Consider the following 17,736-nt stretch of genomic DNA (forward strand, 5'->3'; position numbering starts at 1 on the left):
TCCTCAGACCCCCCCCCCCCAACCCCCCCCCAATCCAATTCCCTTCCCCGGTCTTTCTCCCTCTGCACCAGCGGCCAACTGCCCCGCTGCCAGCCTCCGCCTCCAATCCCCCATCCACCCACATTCTCCCCATCTCTTTACAGCAGCCCCCGATACATCAGGGATACACACAAACACATGCACGGATGCTTGCCTCCACCAAGTTAACTATATTAACACACTCACATGTGCACGAGTGTATTCAATGTGTGCATGTGCAACTTTGTTTACTATCTCCTTTAGTCATTTTCCTGTTTGCCCTTCATTAGTGAATATCCAGCTCCAGCAATGGCGACAAAACCTGGGGAATGCCAAGGTAAGAGACCAGTGCTCCATCTCGCTCTCTCTCTCTCGGCTGGTCTCCTGTGGGTCTTACCTGTAGGCTAGCTGCTCTTGTTTATGTAACCCCTGAGCTGGGTAAACACACACACACACACACACACACACACACGCGCGCATGAACACACACACACACACACACGCGCGCGCGCATGAACGCACACAGGCACACACTCGCAGAGCTTGGCATCAAACAGCTGAGTTATGCTTAGCAGGGCTGTGTGCTAGGGGCGATAGAGGGGCTCCGGTCTGGCCCTGTTCTCAGCAGCAGCATCCTGGCTGCATCAAAGTATTTACCGTACGATTCTCCAGGCCCAAACAACAGGCTGCTCCAACGCATGCCTGGGAATTGGACTGAACAACAACAGAAAATATGAAACAATAGGTTACTTATTAAAATCCGACTGATGAGACTTGATTATCAGCACCAAATTACTCTCTGAGAGACATTTTGCTTCGCGGATGAGGATTTCCATTACACCGTCACTAAAACAAATAAATTAAGAAACCTAATGTCTGCGAATGTTGCTGCTAATGAGATATTGTGTTGACATGACAGAGAAGTTTAAGCTTCTTCTACTTAGGCCCAGAGCCATCAAGTCAGACCTATTGCTCCACATTGCACCACTAGACAGAAAGCCAGACAGCCTACTTGCGTTATTAAAAAGGTGTGGGCCTTGGTTAGGTAATACTTTTAGACTGTATTGATTAGGGAACCGCTGACAGGTTCCAATGTTAGCCCTGGAAATGCATCAAGTGGATAATGAGCAGCTATTAGGCCCATCGATTTGCTGATTTCAATTGATAGCTAGCAGGCCAAAGCTGCACGTCAATATTTGCATAACATTATATACAGAGATACATTCAGAAGGAGAACGAGAGGAGATGGGGATCATGTGAGCAGACTAATACAGCTCAGCGACCCAGAGGCATGAGTAAGGAGGAAGGCAGAGAAACACCTGAATGATTAAAACAATTGAAATGTCCAGAACAGCTAAACCACCACAGGTTTCTCCTCCTCTGCATAGATCTGTATGACATCTGCACGACCAAAGGGGAGCATTGAAAGAATGACAAGATGTGACGCGGTGATGCTGATGCCTATACCTGTCTGACGCCTGTGGCTGCTGGGGTCAACAGGTCACACAAAATAGAGGAAAATTCTGACAGGCTGAGCCAGATGTCCTGCGTGTGTCCCCACGGAGTGTGCGTATATATGTATGTTTGTGTTTGTAAGTGCGCGAGCAGGGAGATGTCCAATGACAGAGCAGGTGGCTAAGCTGGTCTAATGTGCGTTCCCACGAGACCCCCCCCCCACACACACACACAATATGCAGTCACTCATAGATTACACCCCCACCCCTTTACAAAAAAGCCACATGTCTCCATAACCCATGTCTCCCAACAATGCACCTTCAACCACAAACACATACAGAGGCAAGTGATCCCCTGTGGTGCTCACCTTGTTATCGCAGTGTCAACTGGTCTCTGTGGAGATTGCAGTCCTCATGACTCCTGTCACTGGCATCAGGGGCCTGTCACACATCACTAACGCTCAGTTGTCCCCCTTAAACCTCTTATATTAATTATCAGCTCCAAAGACTGTGGAGCTTATTGGAGAATACCATATATGATCACATTCTTGGGATAAAATGGCCATGTAGCCTTGAGCATTATTTGACCTTAGCAGATAATGGTATGTGATATGTTTATGCGATATCTTATGCCATATCTATTTGGCGTCAGGAAATGAAGAGCAGCTGGAGACTGAGTGTCAAACACATGCGCTCTTCTAGTGTCTCCAAGTGATAGCGATCTCCCACTCTCCAGTCAATAAAGGTCTGAATGATGAATTAAAGACCCAAACAACCTGCTAATGACAGGATGACATGGCAGCCACGCGCCATGCTTGGCTATCTCCTTCCACATCTTCGCTCATCCCTCCTGACTCACCTCTTCTCTCTCTCTTCTGTCATTAAACCCCGTTCTGCTCATCTATCCTCTGAACTTCCTCTCCTCAACTGATCCAGGTTCGACTACTCTACAATATATTCTCCCCATTTGTAATAAAATAAAATCCTGCTACTACAATTAAATGCATGTGTTTAGCCTCCTTCTGTCTGTGCCCATAATGAAATCATGGGAAGAAACAACAGATTGGCCCCGGTCTATGCTTCCATCTATCTATCATGCACAATATCTGCAGCCCCAGACATTATATATAATGATGTATGTAATTGAGTGATTCTGCCATGGAAACCGCACTGACTGATCTAAAGAGTTTCTACATTTGTTTGCTCACGTACCTGTCATGCAAACCTCAGACATAACTTATGAGACTTTGATGAGACAAATGTTTTGGGAAAGTAATGCAACGCATGCTACGTATCCCTCTTTCAAAAACACTGTTTGCATTACAGCTCAAAAACAGTAACATACAGTATTTACTTGTAATTGGCTCAGATGGCAAATTTACCATTCATCAGGGATGACATGTTTATTGTTGCCTTGTTGACATTGTACCTATCACTATCATGTATATGAATGAACAAGGTCTACTTCTTCTAGGAAACTAGTGCAAGCAAAGTTTAAAGGCTTCTACTGTATATTTACTGCATATAAGTCAGCTATTTATCTGAAATCCTAGCTAAGACCTGACTGCTCCTGCTGACCTGACTGCACGGTGCTAACTGCAAACATAGAGGGTTAACCAAAACCAGGTGGGTGTGTTTCTCTCGCTATGCGTGTGTGTGTGTGTGTGTTAGTTTGAGGGAGAGAAAGAGAGCAGTATGAGTGTTAGCCGATGTCCTGCGCCTGGGCAGTATCACAGAATCTCATTAAATAGTGAAGCTTTCACAGGCTGAGTGGTGAGATCTTCAAGATCACAGACACTTTCTCTGTCAATGGGCTTGAAAGGGGACTGGTGGCATTCCTAAAATTTGGAAAACAAATGTTTTCCTCCTTATATTCTGTCAAGACACAGGATACACACAATAAAAGTAGAAATGTAATGAAGGAAGATGGTGTTAGCATACTGTAAGAGACACAGACTCTTTCCTTGTGACACTTATTATTATGACATTTATTAAGTAGATACTTATTCGTTGGGGCTGGTTTATTAAACACTTTCCACACACAATACTGAAGGACAGTTTGTATTTAGTAGAAAATAGGAGAGGCTTTGAAAGATAAAGGAGGAGAGTTGTAAAAATACAACAGAATATAGAAGGAACGCGTACCTTAAACTCATCTCTCCCTCTCCTAACTGATCAGTAACCTTGAGTACAATAATAGCCTGTCTGTCTGTGAGACTCATGGAGCTCTTTATTAAGCACAGTGCTGTTTTAGTGTGATTAGAATAGAGAGTCCTGCCCTGCCCTTTACCAGAAATAACATGCATTTGACTGCATTAACTTGATGTTAAACTGGGCTGTGTACACGTGTGTGTGTTTGTGTTTGAGTGTGTGCGCGCAGGGGGGAAAAAAAAGTGCAGCGGTCTCCATTTTTTGATCCCAGGCTGGTCAGCAGCTCTTTTATGAACAACTCTTATAATTAAAGAAACACCACGCAGCTAATTACTTAATTGGAGCACGGTCTTTAAAATGAAAATGATGTAATCTGAATCCAGGAAACTGGCTCGATTTTCACATACACTAATACATGAGTGTCAACACACACACACACACACACACACACACACACACACACACACCTCGTGACCTACAGTCTACTTGACATGTAGCCATCAAGCAACCAGCTCTTTCCCCTTAGTTGGGGTGTAATTGATTCTGCCTTTCACTCTGCTGGCTCCTGACAGGATGAGTGTGTGTGTGTGTATGTGTGTGTGTGTGTGTGTGTGTGTTGGTGAGAGAGGAAAAGGGACAGAGAGGCAGAGAGTCTCCTGTTTGTGTGGTCAAACTATATTAGTAAAGGTCATGGCCGTGTGTGTGTGTGTCTGAGTAGTAATTAATTAGGCAACTGCCCCCCACATCCTCCTCTTCTGACCTCAGTTGTAGACTAATAACCTTGGCACAGTGTAATATATTACCCTCTTTTTTTCTGCGGCATTCTAACTTATTGGAGGGAATCATGCAAAATAAACACACAAAAGTGACATCATCATTTGCATGTTAATCCAAAACTCCTCACTGAGAATTATTTTTCTTCATGGCCTAAATTACAGGAAAGAAATGCATGAATAGTTGTGTGACTATAATGTCTAGTCAGTCCTGATTAGTTTGATTTCTGTCAGCTGTACTGGTGTGTGAAAAGGGGTTTGTCAGTCCTTCTCTCTGCACCCTGATTATGTGTATGCACACGTTTAAAATGGTATCCTTCCCCTACACATTCTCTGAACGTCACCCTATCCCACACTCACTACACCGTCAGTCAGCTCCACCCCAAAATACTCTTCCCTCTCCAGTCTGGGATCACCAGACCTGTCCTGATGTCACAGGCACAGCTTATCCCTGAATGAGTTGCAGAAGCTTTGACAAAAAGGAAAACGACTGAGTGTAATATTTGATGTGTAACATTATTTTCTGGTGCCCCTTAAAGATAACCACAACCACAAATAATATAAATCAGGTTAAATCTACGTCCATGGATCATGGGACAACATACATCATGCTTTGTGTGGCACCCAGCCAGGGTAAGGCACATACCTGACTGTATAAAAGTGTTACTAAACACAGGTTTGAATCAAGAAACCCAAGTGGCTATACTCTGGTGTCCTCAAGTATGACACAACAATTGATTATTACAAATTCTGCTGAGGCAACCATCTATTCTGAACACTGCAGGTTTGCGTTTATAATGGCTGTACAAAGAGATGCTCAATTTGTCAGTAATGTATGTACAGTTGTGGATCCTGGTCCCATGTGAACAGGGTCATTAATGGAACTGACCAATGAAAAACAGTCCTGAATTAATGAGGCACAGTTTGAAAGCATGTACAGTGTTTCATATGTGGATTTAGAATTGTTGCAATGCTTATGTCAGTATTATGTAGTATGTATTATTACTATTTGCTACTTTTTTCTATGTTGCTCTCGGTTTGTTGATAATATGCACTCGTATATTTCAGAAAAGTGTTGATAATTGTGCTGTGTAATGACCTTCTTTTCACATGTCTACAGTAGTGCCACCAAAGCCCTCCCAACACACACACAAACACACAGGACTCTCATACAACCTCATTTCAAGCATTCCAACAGCACAACTGCCACACATACTTTTAAAAAAGAGACACACAAGCACATAATACTGCCCCCCCTAACACACACACACACACACACACACACACACACTTTGTGTCTCTCTCTCTCTCTCTCTCTCTCTCAAGTGACCTCTGATGTCTAATGACAGACCTTGCAGGAGCCACCCAGGACGCCAGAACTTTGACCTGCAACAGTCTGCGGGTGTGTCTAATCACAGCAGTCTGACCACCCTGTTTGACTGCACCAAGTACACTACTGCTGTGTATGATCATGTCCAGACACACAAATGTGTGTGTGTGACTGTGTGTGTGTGTGTGTGTGTGTGTGTGTGTGTGTGTGTGTTTCACATACTGGGAATGTTTTCAGTAGAGCAGCTACTGTATAGCACTCTACCTTCAAACTCCCTAATAAATTAAGGGTCCATTACTATGGCTGAAATAGTTATACTTATTATTTAACTAGATTCAGTGTTCAACTTTCATAATAAAAAAAAAAATCTGTAACAATAAATTGTAAAAACAATTGCTAAAAAGTCTCATGGAGCACTCAAGTATTTTTTTGTTTCTGAACATTAATTTACTCAAGACAGATTTTCAACAAGTACATGTGACACTGTCCTAAGTCTAAATAATATGGACAGGAAATGTGGAAAAATATATCAGCCTGGTGACTCATGCGAGGTTACTGAGCGTACTCCGGTCCACTGGTAACAGGTTAATTGATAAGGGTGACCCAGGAAACGATTACCAATCACAGAGGGTAAAAGGGCACTGTCAATCATTTGTCCACTTGATCTGAATGAACACAGGTTGCAAGCTTGCATGGTCAATTTCTGTGTAATCCAGCCTATGGCAGAGATAGCTAGGCTGCTATCATGTCTATGGAACATGTCATTCCATAGATATCCTTATAGAAATGATTACACTATAGGCTCCATAGCTGCAGAAGTGACAGCCACATCGGGCAGCATCAGCATCCCATTACCCCGGGACAACAAAGGGTCACAAGGGGTTAGCGGAATTCGGCATGCGGCCCCACTCATTCACAGGACCAGCAGGACAGGAGGTCATCTAATCACCTTGCTGAGCCATCTCTGACAGAGAAAAGGGGAAGCGAGCTGTAGGGGGTGTAGGGGGGGGAATCAACTTTAAATTTGCAGTGATGAAAAATCAATAAAGCAGTAATTGCTTGGCTTATCACCGTGCAATGAAACAAATTGGGAGGAGAAGGAAGGCAAGGAGAGGGCTGGCGTCCATGCTGCATGCCAGGGTTTTTTTTGGCTGATGCGTGTGGAGCTGAGCATAGCGAGCGAGAGAGAGAGCGAGAGAGAGAGAGAGAGAGAGAGAGAGAGAGAGAGAGAGAGAGAGAGAGAGAGAGAGAGAGAGAGAGAGAGAGAGAGAGAGAGAGAGAGAGAGAGAAGTTTGGGCTTCATTGGGCCAAGGCAAGGAAAAAAGGTCTCCTCGTGATAATTAAATCTTCTCACACTGATTTTCTGCCAAATTTATTTCCCAAGGGACCATAACTCTGATTCAGTGCTTACAAGCCTTGCATAACTAATCATTTCAACGTGGGGGGAACCACAAACCTGAATGAATAGGGAGGAGAGCGGAGAAAATAGAAAGAGAGATGGCTAGACTGAATATGTGGCGCTATTCATCTCTAAATCAATCATTATTTAGGCAGGACAAAAATCAGAAATAAGTGTGGAAAGCTCTTCTGTTTGAAACAGACCTTTAAGTGAAGGTGTAATTGATTGTCAGGGTGCTCTCTTTCCCCACACTTTCTCTGCATTGCTATACGGGCAGAAAACATCCTTTAATTCCTGGAACAAAAAGAACCCATAAAGCCAATGAAGTGTCGGTTCAATATTCCTCTGACTGTTCCTGGCATGATTGTGGTGAACATAATAACACAACAAATAAGACCATTTATCTGAAGTAACGACAGGAGATGAGGCTAACTCCACTAATCAATAACGAATCGATACAAACCAGATTTTCTTACATCAAAATCACTGAGACAGATCTTCCTTCAGCGCAGAGTGCACAAGAGCAATACAGTGCCTCCCTCGAGTCCTATGGTAGATCATATAGCCAGTGGAGAGAACACAGTTAAAAAAAAGAAATAGTATAATGCGCTACCCTGAGAGAGGATGCTGGGAACTATAATTATAGCTTGGTATAATTCAGACTCTCTCCTTATTGAATCCCTCATGTTTTAGTTAATGTGATGAGATCATGGACACCAGATCACTCGTGTTTACCAGAGGATGAATTTCACCGCTTGTCCTTCAAGTGGCAGCCTGAGCAGCGCCGATGCTGCTCGGCGAGGTAGCGTGGCACGCCACACCATGGCCCCGGTAATTAAAACATTTAAAGCAGAGCCAGCCCCCCTGTGCTCCCTGGGTGTGATATGGGGGTCACGCGCCTGTAGATTCTAATTTGCGCACCATTTGTATTCATGACAGGCACGTGCTAAATATTTAACAGCAGCCCGGCAGGAGTTTTGTATTGTTAGGCTTTCCAGGTCAAATAATTTGATTTCAAGGCAGATTACATTAAGCGTCAATGTCCAAGCCACCACTCTCACTTGCCTCTCATTTCCTGTCTTTTATTACAGCCGAGATAGGCCAGAACTGAAGGGATACGGCTTTGGATTATACAAGAGCTTGTTATCCGTGGATTAGTTATTATTTTCAATTAGAAAAGGGATCACATCATTTATTATGGACGCACACACCCACACTGGTATTGCATGCAGAGCGGAAATTTTAGCTGACTGACAAATTGTTTAGCAGAGCATGTAATCACACCTAAGAGAAATATTATTTCAAAACAAATGGCGGTGCAGGCACATGAGCCTTTAATGATATTTCACTGATATGGATTTGTCCTTGACTTATACAATTGTTAGGGGTGTATATTCTCACTCCCTTTTCCTTTCTATATGTTCAAACAAGTAAGGCAAGAATCCAAATGCAGACATTTTGTGTTTCAGCAGAAGCCCTGCGGTGATTGACAACAGAGCTAGTTAAACGGTGATGAGGCGTTAATGGATGCTAGGTCGAGGAAGTTGGGGGGGCTGGAGGGGGCCTGTGGTTGAATATTTAATGGTCATATAATTCCTGAACACAAGACACACACAGACAGGTACACACCCAACCCGTGACCTGTCCTACACACCGCGTAATTAGGGAAACAGTCCTTTCGTTTAACTGCCAAAAGAGCAAACCGTAGGTATATATTCCCCTAATGATATGGGTTAAAGAGCTATTATACGTCTCATTAAAATATATGATCTCCCAATCTGGTGGTGGTTTTGAGGTAATGGGGACAGAGCAGCAAAAGGCTAAAATACCATCCGTAGGCTATAGGCAAGTGTCCAATCCATATCTACATAATTCTGTATGTAGGAGAGTAGCTGCGCAAATGAAAAAAAGTTTCTGTCAGTGCCTCATGAACGACACACAGGACCCAAATTTCACTAGAGGACAGTGTTCAGAGTGTGTGTTTAGGGCCTTTTGAAGTAACCTGTGATTGAGTGTGGAAATGAATTGGGGTTATCAAGCATTTGACACCAATTTTCATGTCAACAGGTTGATGCGTTACCTTTCTCGTTAACTGTGCTGGACATTAAGTATATAAAGAAAAGCAGGGGGAGACTTAACACAAGGGCACAACCAACCCCTGACACCTGACTCAGTTATTGGTACAATATTAGTGAGGAGGGGTGTGATAAGACACTTTTGACATCTCTCTTTCTCGTCACATTTTATTCTAGCTCTTAATTTCCCGACATCAAACTTTCGGCATTCCCAGTTGGACTTGAACAAACACCTGCATGTACTGTATATGTGTAAACTAGGGCTAGGTACGTTTACACATCAATTAATTAACGTCGATAATTATTTTATAGCACGTTAAAGCAGTTTTATTATTATTATTATTATTTTGAAAGTCCGTTGCTCACTGGATCTGAATATACATACAGTGAAACCATGGGTCACAGGAGGGGTGGGATGTTGATCAGCCTGCAAATCACCCTCCCAAACAAACAGTGGACGGAGGCTTCGGCAGACTACCTTAGATGCAGTGTGTGGGAGAAGTAGATAAACAAAAGCAAGACAAGTGATCAAATGTCATAGTGAAGTGGATAGCTACACACTGCATGCAGATTAGTATTGGGGAAGATGTCGGTCTTAGAAACGTTCTTTAAATCACAGTGTAGTCGCTTGGCCCCGCGGGGTTGCTCTGCACTCTTCAGGTGAACAGGAGACAAGCACGCCGCGAGTAAACAGCAGGCACTCTATGGAAAGTAACCATGGCAACGGCTTATGTGCGCTGCACAACTGTAATCTATTTAAAATTATAGGCTAACGTTACATAACTTTATCTGATAGGCCTTCATCTAGTTTTGCGGGGATGCTCTGCCATGCGGATTCCCAACTGATGATGTCCTATTTAGTAAACAGTAATAGATTCTAAAAACTCACAAACAGCGAGGATCAGTCTCTCTTCCAACGATTTGTGCTCCGCGTCAAGTACAAAACGTTCAAGACAATTCAACTTCGGCAGAGGGTGGGTGTGTGCGTGAGGCAAGCACTTCACTTCACTTCACTCTAACAGGGACACTTGCTACTGAACATAGACTGTTTATGCTGCTCCATGACAAAAGAAAAAATGTTTCTGCTGATACCTGTTCAGAAAAAAACCCTAATAAAACAGATTTATATGTGTAAACCTGTTGCTCAGAAGGTGCCTGTTATGATGTTATGATCATGGCTCTGGACTCTGATGGTAACTTGTTTTAACAAGCTATAAAAGGTAATGCCCTGGCAGTGTTAAATAGCTTTGGTTTTAGATTTGATTTGATTCCATTAATGTTTAAGTTGAGATTTACAAGAAATATTTTATTGCTACTGTGTAAAGCCTTATTTGTTTTGTTTTTGTTAAGAGTTTGCAAACCACATGTTAATGTACTTTTCTGTATTTAGCAGTTTAAGCACATTTTAATTAAAAGTGGGAAATACTGTAGAATTCATTATTCAATTTTTTGTATAGCACACACACAAAAAAAACAACAATAAGCACTAGTGTAAACTGTACAGTTTACGGTGGATTGCAGTAGGTCTATAGATCTGATCATCTTTGAACTGATTCTGTGAAATGAACTACATCTAAATAAATAACAACAACAAACAAATAAAAACATACTACTGGGGCTGAACAATAAAATTTATATTTTATTAAATGATCTGATTTATGTTATGGCTCACGCAACAATATCTTTTTCTAAGCAGTTATATAATTAATTGATTAGTGGGTCAACAGAAAATTATTATTATTATTATCATCGTTTCAGTAATTTTTCATGCAAAAATCACAAACATGGTTCCATCTTCTTAAATGTGAGGACTGCATGTTTTTCCTTGTCATAGATGACATTAAACTGAATATCTTTCGGTTTTAGATTATTTTGGTCAGATCAGTGGCTGCTGTAGTTATCGTCAGTTTCAAGATATTTATTGAAAAGCACAACATGAGCAACTTAAGCATAAAGAAGGGGGAGGGAGCACTACTTGGATCTGACAGTAATGAAACACAAAGCAGGTTCTCCAGGTATGTATAATAGTGTCCATAAGAAAGGGAACAGATGAGTATGTTTAGGTTGTAAAGAGATTAATGTCGGTAATTTGATACATTTGGTTTATTGTCCAGCCCTACGCCGCACACAGTGACTCTGGTTATATGCTGCCAGCTGACAGCGGACTCCACACAAACAGTCTGTGTTACACAGTCAGTCCATCTTATTATCGCTGAACACCATGTTAGCTAAAAGCCTCCTGGGCACACAAACAACTCTCCCTCTGCTTTAATAGCCTAAACAAGGCATGCAACTAACAAAGGAATCATCCTACCCTCCTATCCTCACACCCTTTCATATCACATTTCCTTTTTCAACCACTAGCATCATCTGGCTGCCCTTAACCAGAAAGCCAAACACTCCTTTTAAGTGAACACTACTTTGTTAACTGATGACCACAGGGTCAGTTATTGATCCTCTCCTTTCTCTCTCTCAGTAAACCCTGCTGATAAAACCCCCTCTCTCTTCTCGCAGGGCTCGGCAGTATGCAGCCACAGTTCGCTACAATAATAGCTTGCATATCAGAAATCACATGAATCAGATCTCGGTGGTTTCGATTAGGGCTAAACTAACTCAAACGGATTGCCAGTCTAGGATGTGAATCTATTTATGAACAAGGAGTGTAGGTGGTAGTGTTCTTCACTTCTCCCCTCTATTCTCTTTAAAGGTTTTCTCATTTCAGTTGACTTAGAGGTTCAAGTGTAAACTTTCTAGTTGCGTTGACTTCTAGGAGGCCCTGCGGGGAATAAAGAGACCCCTCGTGATCTGCTGTTTAGCAGCAGCATTGGAGCACCTCCTCCATTTTAGGCAGAAGAGGATGGAGCTGGCTGACTCTGCTTCTGTAGATGTGTGTACATGTGCATTTGTGACGGTAGGGCCTCTCTCGCTACCAAGGCAAGGGCAAGTCATCAGGGCCACTTTGTCGAGCCTCTCTGATCTCACTTTATGTGTCCCCGTGCAGGGAAAGGAATAAAATGATCGTCCTCGAAGGCAGCGCCTGCACAGCATGCTGTACTGTACCACTCCGCTACACAATCAAGCGCAACACCTTATTTCACACAGAACGAACAGTTGGAGTGAAGGATGAGAGAGCTTTGAGCAAAGGGGGGGGGGGGGGGGGGGGGGGAGAGTCAGCTGAATCCAAAAAGAGGCAACAGTGCAGCGTGAACTTAGCTTAAGAAAGCTATTTGACTGGGAGTCTTGCTCTGTTGCACCAAGCGAGGCACTTAGTCACCACTTTGGCAATGCTTCCACACAGAGAAGAGAGAAGCTAGAGAAGGGAGAGAGTAAAAGCAAAACAGAGAAGAGGGCAGGAGAGAGGTGGAAATGGTTGATGAGGACAAGTGGAGGTGGGAAGAAAGAGAGTATGTGAGACAGAAAGTAGGAGAAGAAAACAGAAAGGGGAGGGGAGGAAGAGACAGAGCATGCTAAGACCACAAAAAATGAATAATATGAATGTGAGAATGGTGGAGAGGATGAGAAAACTAAACTAAACAGGGCGCAATAGAGAGAAGGAGAGAATAAATTCTTCCCTTAACTGGGGGACCAAAGCAAGAGAGCAAGGCTAATTAGTTTCTGATGGCTGGACTTTCATTTGGCTAAAAGGTCAGCTAACTCTAAAGGTCACATTGACACGCCTGCTCGATGCACACACAAAAAAATTACACCAAAAGAGTGGAAAGAGAATCCAGCAATTTAAAAAACACCCACACTCTAACAAATTGTGCTACTACACATGCCCGTGTGTGCATGTACACACACATACACACACACACACAGTGTAATTGATAACGGCACATTTGATATTCTCATTTATATCTTGCTCTGGTCAGAAAAAGGACTTGGGTCATTATTCTATCCTAAGGACTTTTATTACTGCTAGCATATCCACTGCAATTACTCTTGACTTTATTAGAATGTGTATCAAGATAATCTTGGTGTGTGTGTGTGTCTGCATGCCCTATGTTAGTGGTACTGGGGGGGGGGGCTGCAATGCTAAGCACATTTCTGCGTTGCACACCTACTATGCATCTTTATGTAGATTACAGCTGTCTTAATAAAAAGTATGGGGTGTAATCAGCATCTCTAAGTTCATGTTTTACAAAATATAGATGAACTGTGGGGGAAGAATTCCTGTTTCCAAGACAAGGACAGGTTAATCTGTTTATGTAAAGCATATTAGATGTGTTTGAGTGTGTAAAATCACTAACATTGCAGAGAGTGCAGGAACTACAAAAACACCTGACATGAGAATTATGAGCATACTTTCCAAAACTAACAGGCATATTTTGCGTTCTTGCACTTTATATTATAATTTCTGGCTCACATTCATGACATGGAAGCTTTACAAAACAAGTTTAAGTGCACACAGAACAAGTTTGCCTTTTGTTTTTATCTGATAAACAAGTTCCAGCTGATTTCAGTCATGTAAAAACAGAAGTGGTGTAACAGATGTCTTCCAGCCTAAAAAAAACTTTTTTTGTATTTTCTGTTCCCACTCCTCAAAAGTGATATAAATGGCTATTTGATGGAGAACAAAACATAAAACAAAGTTACTTGAATTATTCAATTTTATCAACCATCATCTTGACAACAACTTTAATATTGCAGTTTATTCTTTTGTTACATTTTATGGTTTATGCATTTTATTTTCTTTTGTGACTGTCTTGTCAATTTAAAACCAACTGGTTTGGTTTTGGTGCCAAAAGTCCATATGTTGGACCAGTGACAGACACACAAGCAAGCACACACACACATATAACTCACGGTCCTCTAGTTTCTTCCGGGCCTCCTCCTCTCTCTTGGCTACTTTAGCCTTCAGCACCTCGTCCGTCTTAGCTGAAAAGAAAGACAGCAGACGGCAGAGTTAGGAGCAAAGCTGAGCTTCAGGAACCCCTCATGATGGTTTTATCAAAGAAACTATGTATAGCATTTCTGAAGATTAATTGAGGTTTAAATTATTATTTATGGTTATATGTTTGTACTGAAAATAAAATAAAAACAAATAAATCTACCTTTTTTTAATTTAAATTTGATGATCCCATTTTTAACAATACACATTTGTACGTACGAGCCACAAATTGCATTTCAGTGGGAGATATTGTGTTTTGAAACAAACTGATACTCATCACAGAGAATGCAGAAAATTATCAGAAAACACATCATTGGATCAACAGTAAGTGCAAAAATCAACAAAAATATGAATAATGCCTTCTTCTCCTTCCCCTACCAGGCGGCACCCTTACTTTTCTGCTTTCCCTTCATACCCCCTGTAAAAGTCAGCGTGTCTTCCAGAAAGGTGTTTATCGTCTCGGCATAATGAAAAGCTTAAGAGAAAGTGAGGCAGCGGGAGTAAACACTCGTCAGGGCATTTTAAGCATCTCTCATCATGAGCCGTGTTGTCTCGGCTCCCTTTTCCTCCGCCTTTCCCCCTGAATAATCAAGATGTTAAGCCACATTAAAAAATATAATGCCATGTATGGCAGGACTATCAATACTGCCTCTAAATTAATTACATTTCCGTTGCGGCGCATCATTTATTTTGCAGCGTTAAGGCCTCGGCGGAGCCATTTGCCTTTATTGCTATCTCACTTGGTTGATGAGTGAGCTATGTAAAATTGAGTCTCCAATATCATTACACTTAATGAGTTTAAACTTTGAGAAAGAAAAAAAAAGGAGGAAGAGAGAAACAGAATAGGAGAGCAAGCAGATGAGGGAGAAGGGGGAGGAAGGGAGTGAGAGCGCAGCTCTGTTTTGGGGAAGTTTATAAAACATAAGAGTGGGTGTAAGTGTTTGTGAGCGCTTACAGAATGTTTGTGTTAGCGCACAGCTGTGGGTGTCCGAATGTGGTTTATTGCACCACTTGAGATGCCTGCGTACGCATGTGTGTTTCGTGTACGCTCATCGATTTGTGTCCGATTGTGTGTTAGACTTGGCGTTAGCAAATGTTACATAAAAATACGACACATGCACATCTATGTGTGTGTGTGTGTGTGTGCGAGTTTAGATGCAGGAGGCCATGGGTTGCGCTAGTCTCTCTGTGACAGCGCTGCTGTTTTTGTTCAGTAATTGGCGTAGACAAAGAACCAGTCACACTGCTGTTATGGCTGGTTAAGTCTGGAGGTTCCGCATCTTTACTAACAATGACTCTACATGGATGACTGAACCCTCCTCTACCTCCCTCAGCTAGGGTCTGTGCGTGTGTGTTTGAGTGTGTATGGAAGCATGCCTAACCAAATCAAAAGCAACCAATATATTTCACTTCGCTAACACAGTCATAATTTAGTGAGTTTGTGTGTACGAGGGTGCTAAAAACCAAACCACGGGCTGCACCATCCTGCACATCTTCGCAAGTGCATTCATGAGTTTTCTTGTATGCACAGGTGTGTATATGTGTGGGGGTTTTTTGTGTGTGCGAGTGAACTCCTCTCTGCGCTCTTCAGTTCCCTCTTTGCTTGGGGCTACCGAGAGGCAGGTAGGAAACAGAGCGGTACTGGTGGTGTGAAGGAGGGGGCGGGAGTCGGAGGGAGAAAGAGGAGGGGAAAAAAAGGAAAGGGAGATAGGCAGATAGATAGGGGGCCATGTAGGAAAAAAGAAGAACTGACAGTGAGGGAAACAGACAAACAAGCAGAAATAAGAGAAAAAGATTTTTCCTCCGTGAACAGAAACAACATGAGTGATTTGTCGCCCCTTTTTGTTTGCATGTTTATCCTCCACCTCTACCCCCCCCCCAAACAGGTTCTCTTATCCTCTCGCTCTCTCTTCTCTCCTTCTGTTTTGCCCTCTACCACCCCTCCCCGTTTTTATGCTTTCTCTTCCTTCTCTTGCTCATCTCTCCAGTACACTGTGCCTGGGGGCGATAGCAGCAAATCAAACTGTTTATCCATCTCTCATCAGTGCACTGCCTCACGGGGCTCCTGCCCCCTCAAAACAATGAAAGTAGGCCTGCGCGCTGAGCCAGGGATACGATTTAATTACATCAATAAGGAGCTCGGCTTAAAAAAAAGAAAGAAAAGAAGATAAAACTGCAAAAAAATAGATTACAGCAACACATTTTGCTACACTATCATGAAAAGCCTGTTAACATTACAGTTGTAAAAAGCATGTAAAAAGATTTAAAGCTCACAGCTGTACGCATCTAGAAATATAGGCATCACTGTGTGAAGAGGCCGCTTATTGGAAGTATATTTCTTGGCAACTTAGTGGCTCCAGTTCATTGTAGGATAATTCTGTGATGGACTTTTATTAGAGCGGGTAATAAACGTCCGGGTGTTGGGGAGAGGAGAGGCCTTTCACTTCATTTAGACTTCGTTCAGTCTTGGCTGCAGGGGAGGAGGGAAAGAGGAAGGATGGCAGCAGAAAGGGGCGGAGACCGTCAGTGAAATCGCATTGTGATTATGAGTGTAATTGCAGCTCAGTGGCCCAGGGGCCATGTAGCTCTGATGGCTCTAGAAGATGTTTTATGCACAGCAACAGAGAGGAAGAAAGTGAGAAAGAGAGAAAGAGGGAGAGTGGGAGGGAAAGGCAGGCTGCCAGGATGTTTGCAATTGGCTTTTTTTTTTTCTCCTTTCTTTTTTTACAGAATCTCCTCTATTATCTCTTTTCTCCTCCTTTCTTTTTCTTTATTCTCCTCCTCCCCCAACATCTTCTTTCACTCCTATCTTCTTCTCTCCTATTCTCTTCTCCTCTATCCTGTCCTCCTCCCTTGGCAGGTTTAGCTGGGTCTCGTTAGAGGGGAAATGTAATAATGCTCCCACCAGGTGGAATCGGGCCCGCTCCATTATCAGCCGGGAGATGGATGGGCCGTGTAGGGCCGGCGGGGGCCACGCGCGCACGCAATTTAGATTCAATAAACTGGCAAAGCAAGACCCCCAATCTGATTTATCTCTTACACGCTGCCAATGCTTGCTGCTACGATGCTGATTCCCTATTACCACTCAGAGAAGGACTATTCATTGGATGTAAGGCACGGCAGTCAGAGAGGCTTGTCGGCCCCCCGGGACGGCAGCAAAACAGATACAGCAGAGGGTTAATACGTTTACACACAGATAAGCAATTAAATCTAAGGCTGAGGTGAGTTATAGAGTTATTAAGGAGGGATTGGGGGAGGAGAAGGGAGGGACACAGGGTGAGAAAAAGAAGGAGAGAGATGTTATTCAACACAGGAGTGTGGTAGCTTGGGCCTTAGGCCGGGTACAGTAAATATTAGAAGTGAGAAAGGCTATCATATTATAGAGTTCGTGAGGTGAGAGAAGAACAGAAGAGCAGCAATCTGCCCACGTTGTTCAATAAACACATTACAACACTTACAAACTAGCAGTGCTGAAGACAGAGGTCAGCACAACAGTTATCCACTTAGTCTGTGTGTGTTTACGAGTGAGTATATATATATAAATGCATTTCATCACGTCTAAATGTAAGTGGGTATGGGTTGGCGTAATAGGCATATTCATCTGTTGTGTACCAGACTGTGAGTACGCAGAAACATCGCATTTGA

The 17,736-nt window shown here is 42.7% G+C and overlaps 1 protein-coding gene and 1 long non-coding RNA gene across 6 annotated transcripts in view; one reads left to right on the top strand and one right to left on the bottom strand.

The window, feature by feature from the left end:
- The window catches only part of LOC123985904, a 63,677-nt gene that overhangs the window by 9,810 nt on the left and 36,131 nt on the right, over positions 1-17,736 (top strand). Inside the window, exons 3-4 of one of the 5 annotated variants that reach the window (XR_006828771.1) lie at positions 309-355; positions 1,407-2,474. The exons of 3 other annotated variants lie outside the window; for them this stretch is intronic. This is a non-coding gene — a long non-coding RNA (uncharacterized LOC123985904). Of the gene's footprint in view, positions 1-308; positions 356-1,406; positions 2,475-17,736 lie in introns of those variants that run through there. One more of the 5 variants, XR_006828772.1, reaches the window with a different exon arrangement.
- rsrc1 (arginine/serine-rich coiled-coil 1) overlaps positions 1-17,736 on the bottom strand; it is a 127,212-nt gene that overhangs the window by 8,820 nt on the left and 100,656 nt on the right. Inside the window, exon 7 of the mRNA XM_046073883.1 lies at positions 14,007-14,078. Within this exon, the coding sequence (XP_045929839.1) occupies positions 14,007-14,078 (72 nt within the window). The remainder of the gene's footprint in view (positions 1-14,006; positions 14,079-17,736) is intronic.

Source organism: Micropterus dolomieu, linkage group LG17 (genome assembly GCF_021292245.1).
Source record: "Micropterus dolomieu isolate WLL.071019.BEF.003 ecotype Adirondacks linkage group LG17, ASM2129224v1, whole genome shotgun sequence".
NCBI classification, from domain to species: Eukaryota; Metazoa; Chordata; class Actinopteri; order Centrarchiformes; family Centrarchidae; genus Micropterus; species Micropterus dolomieu.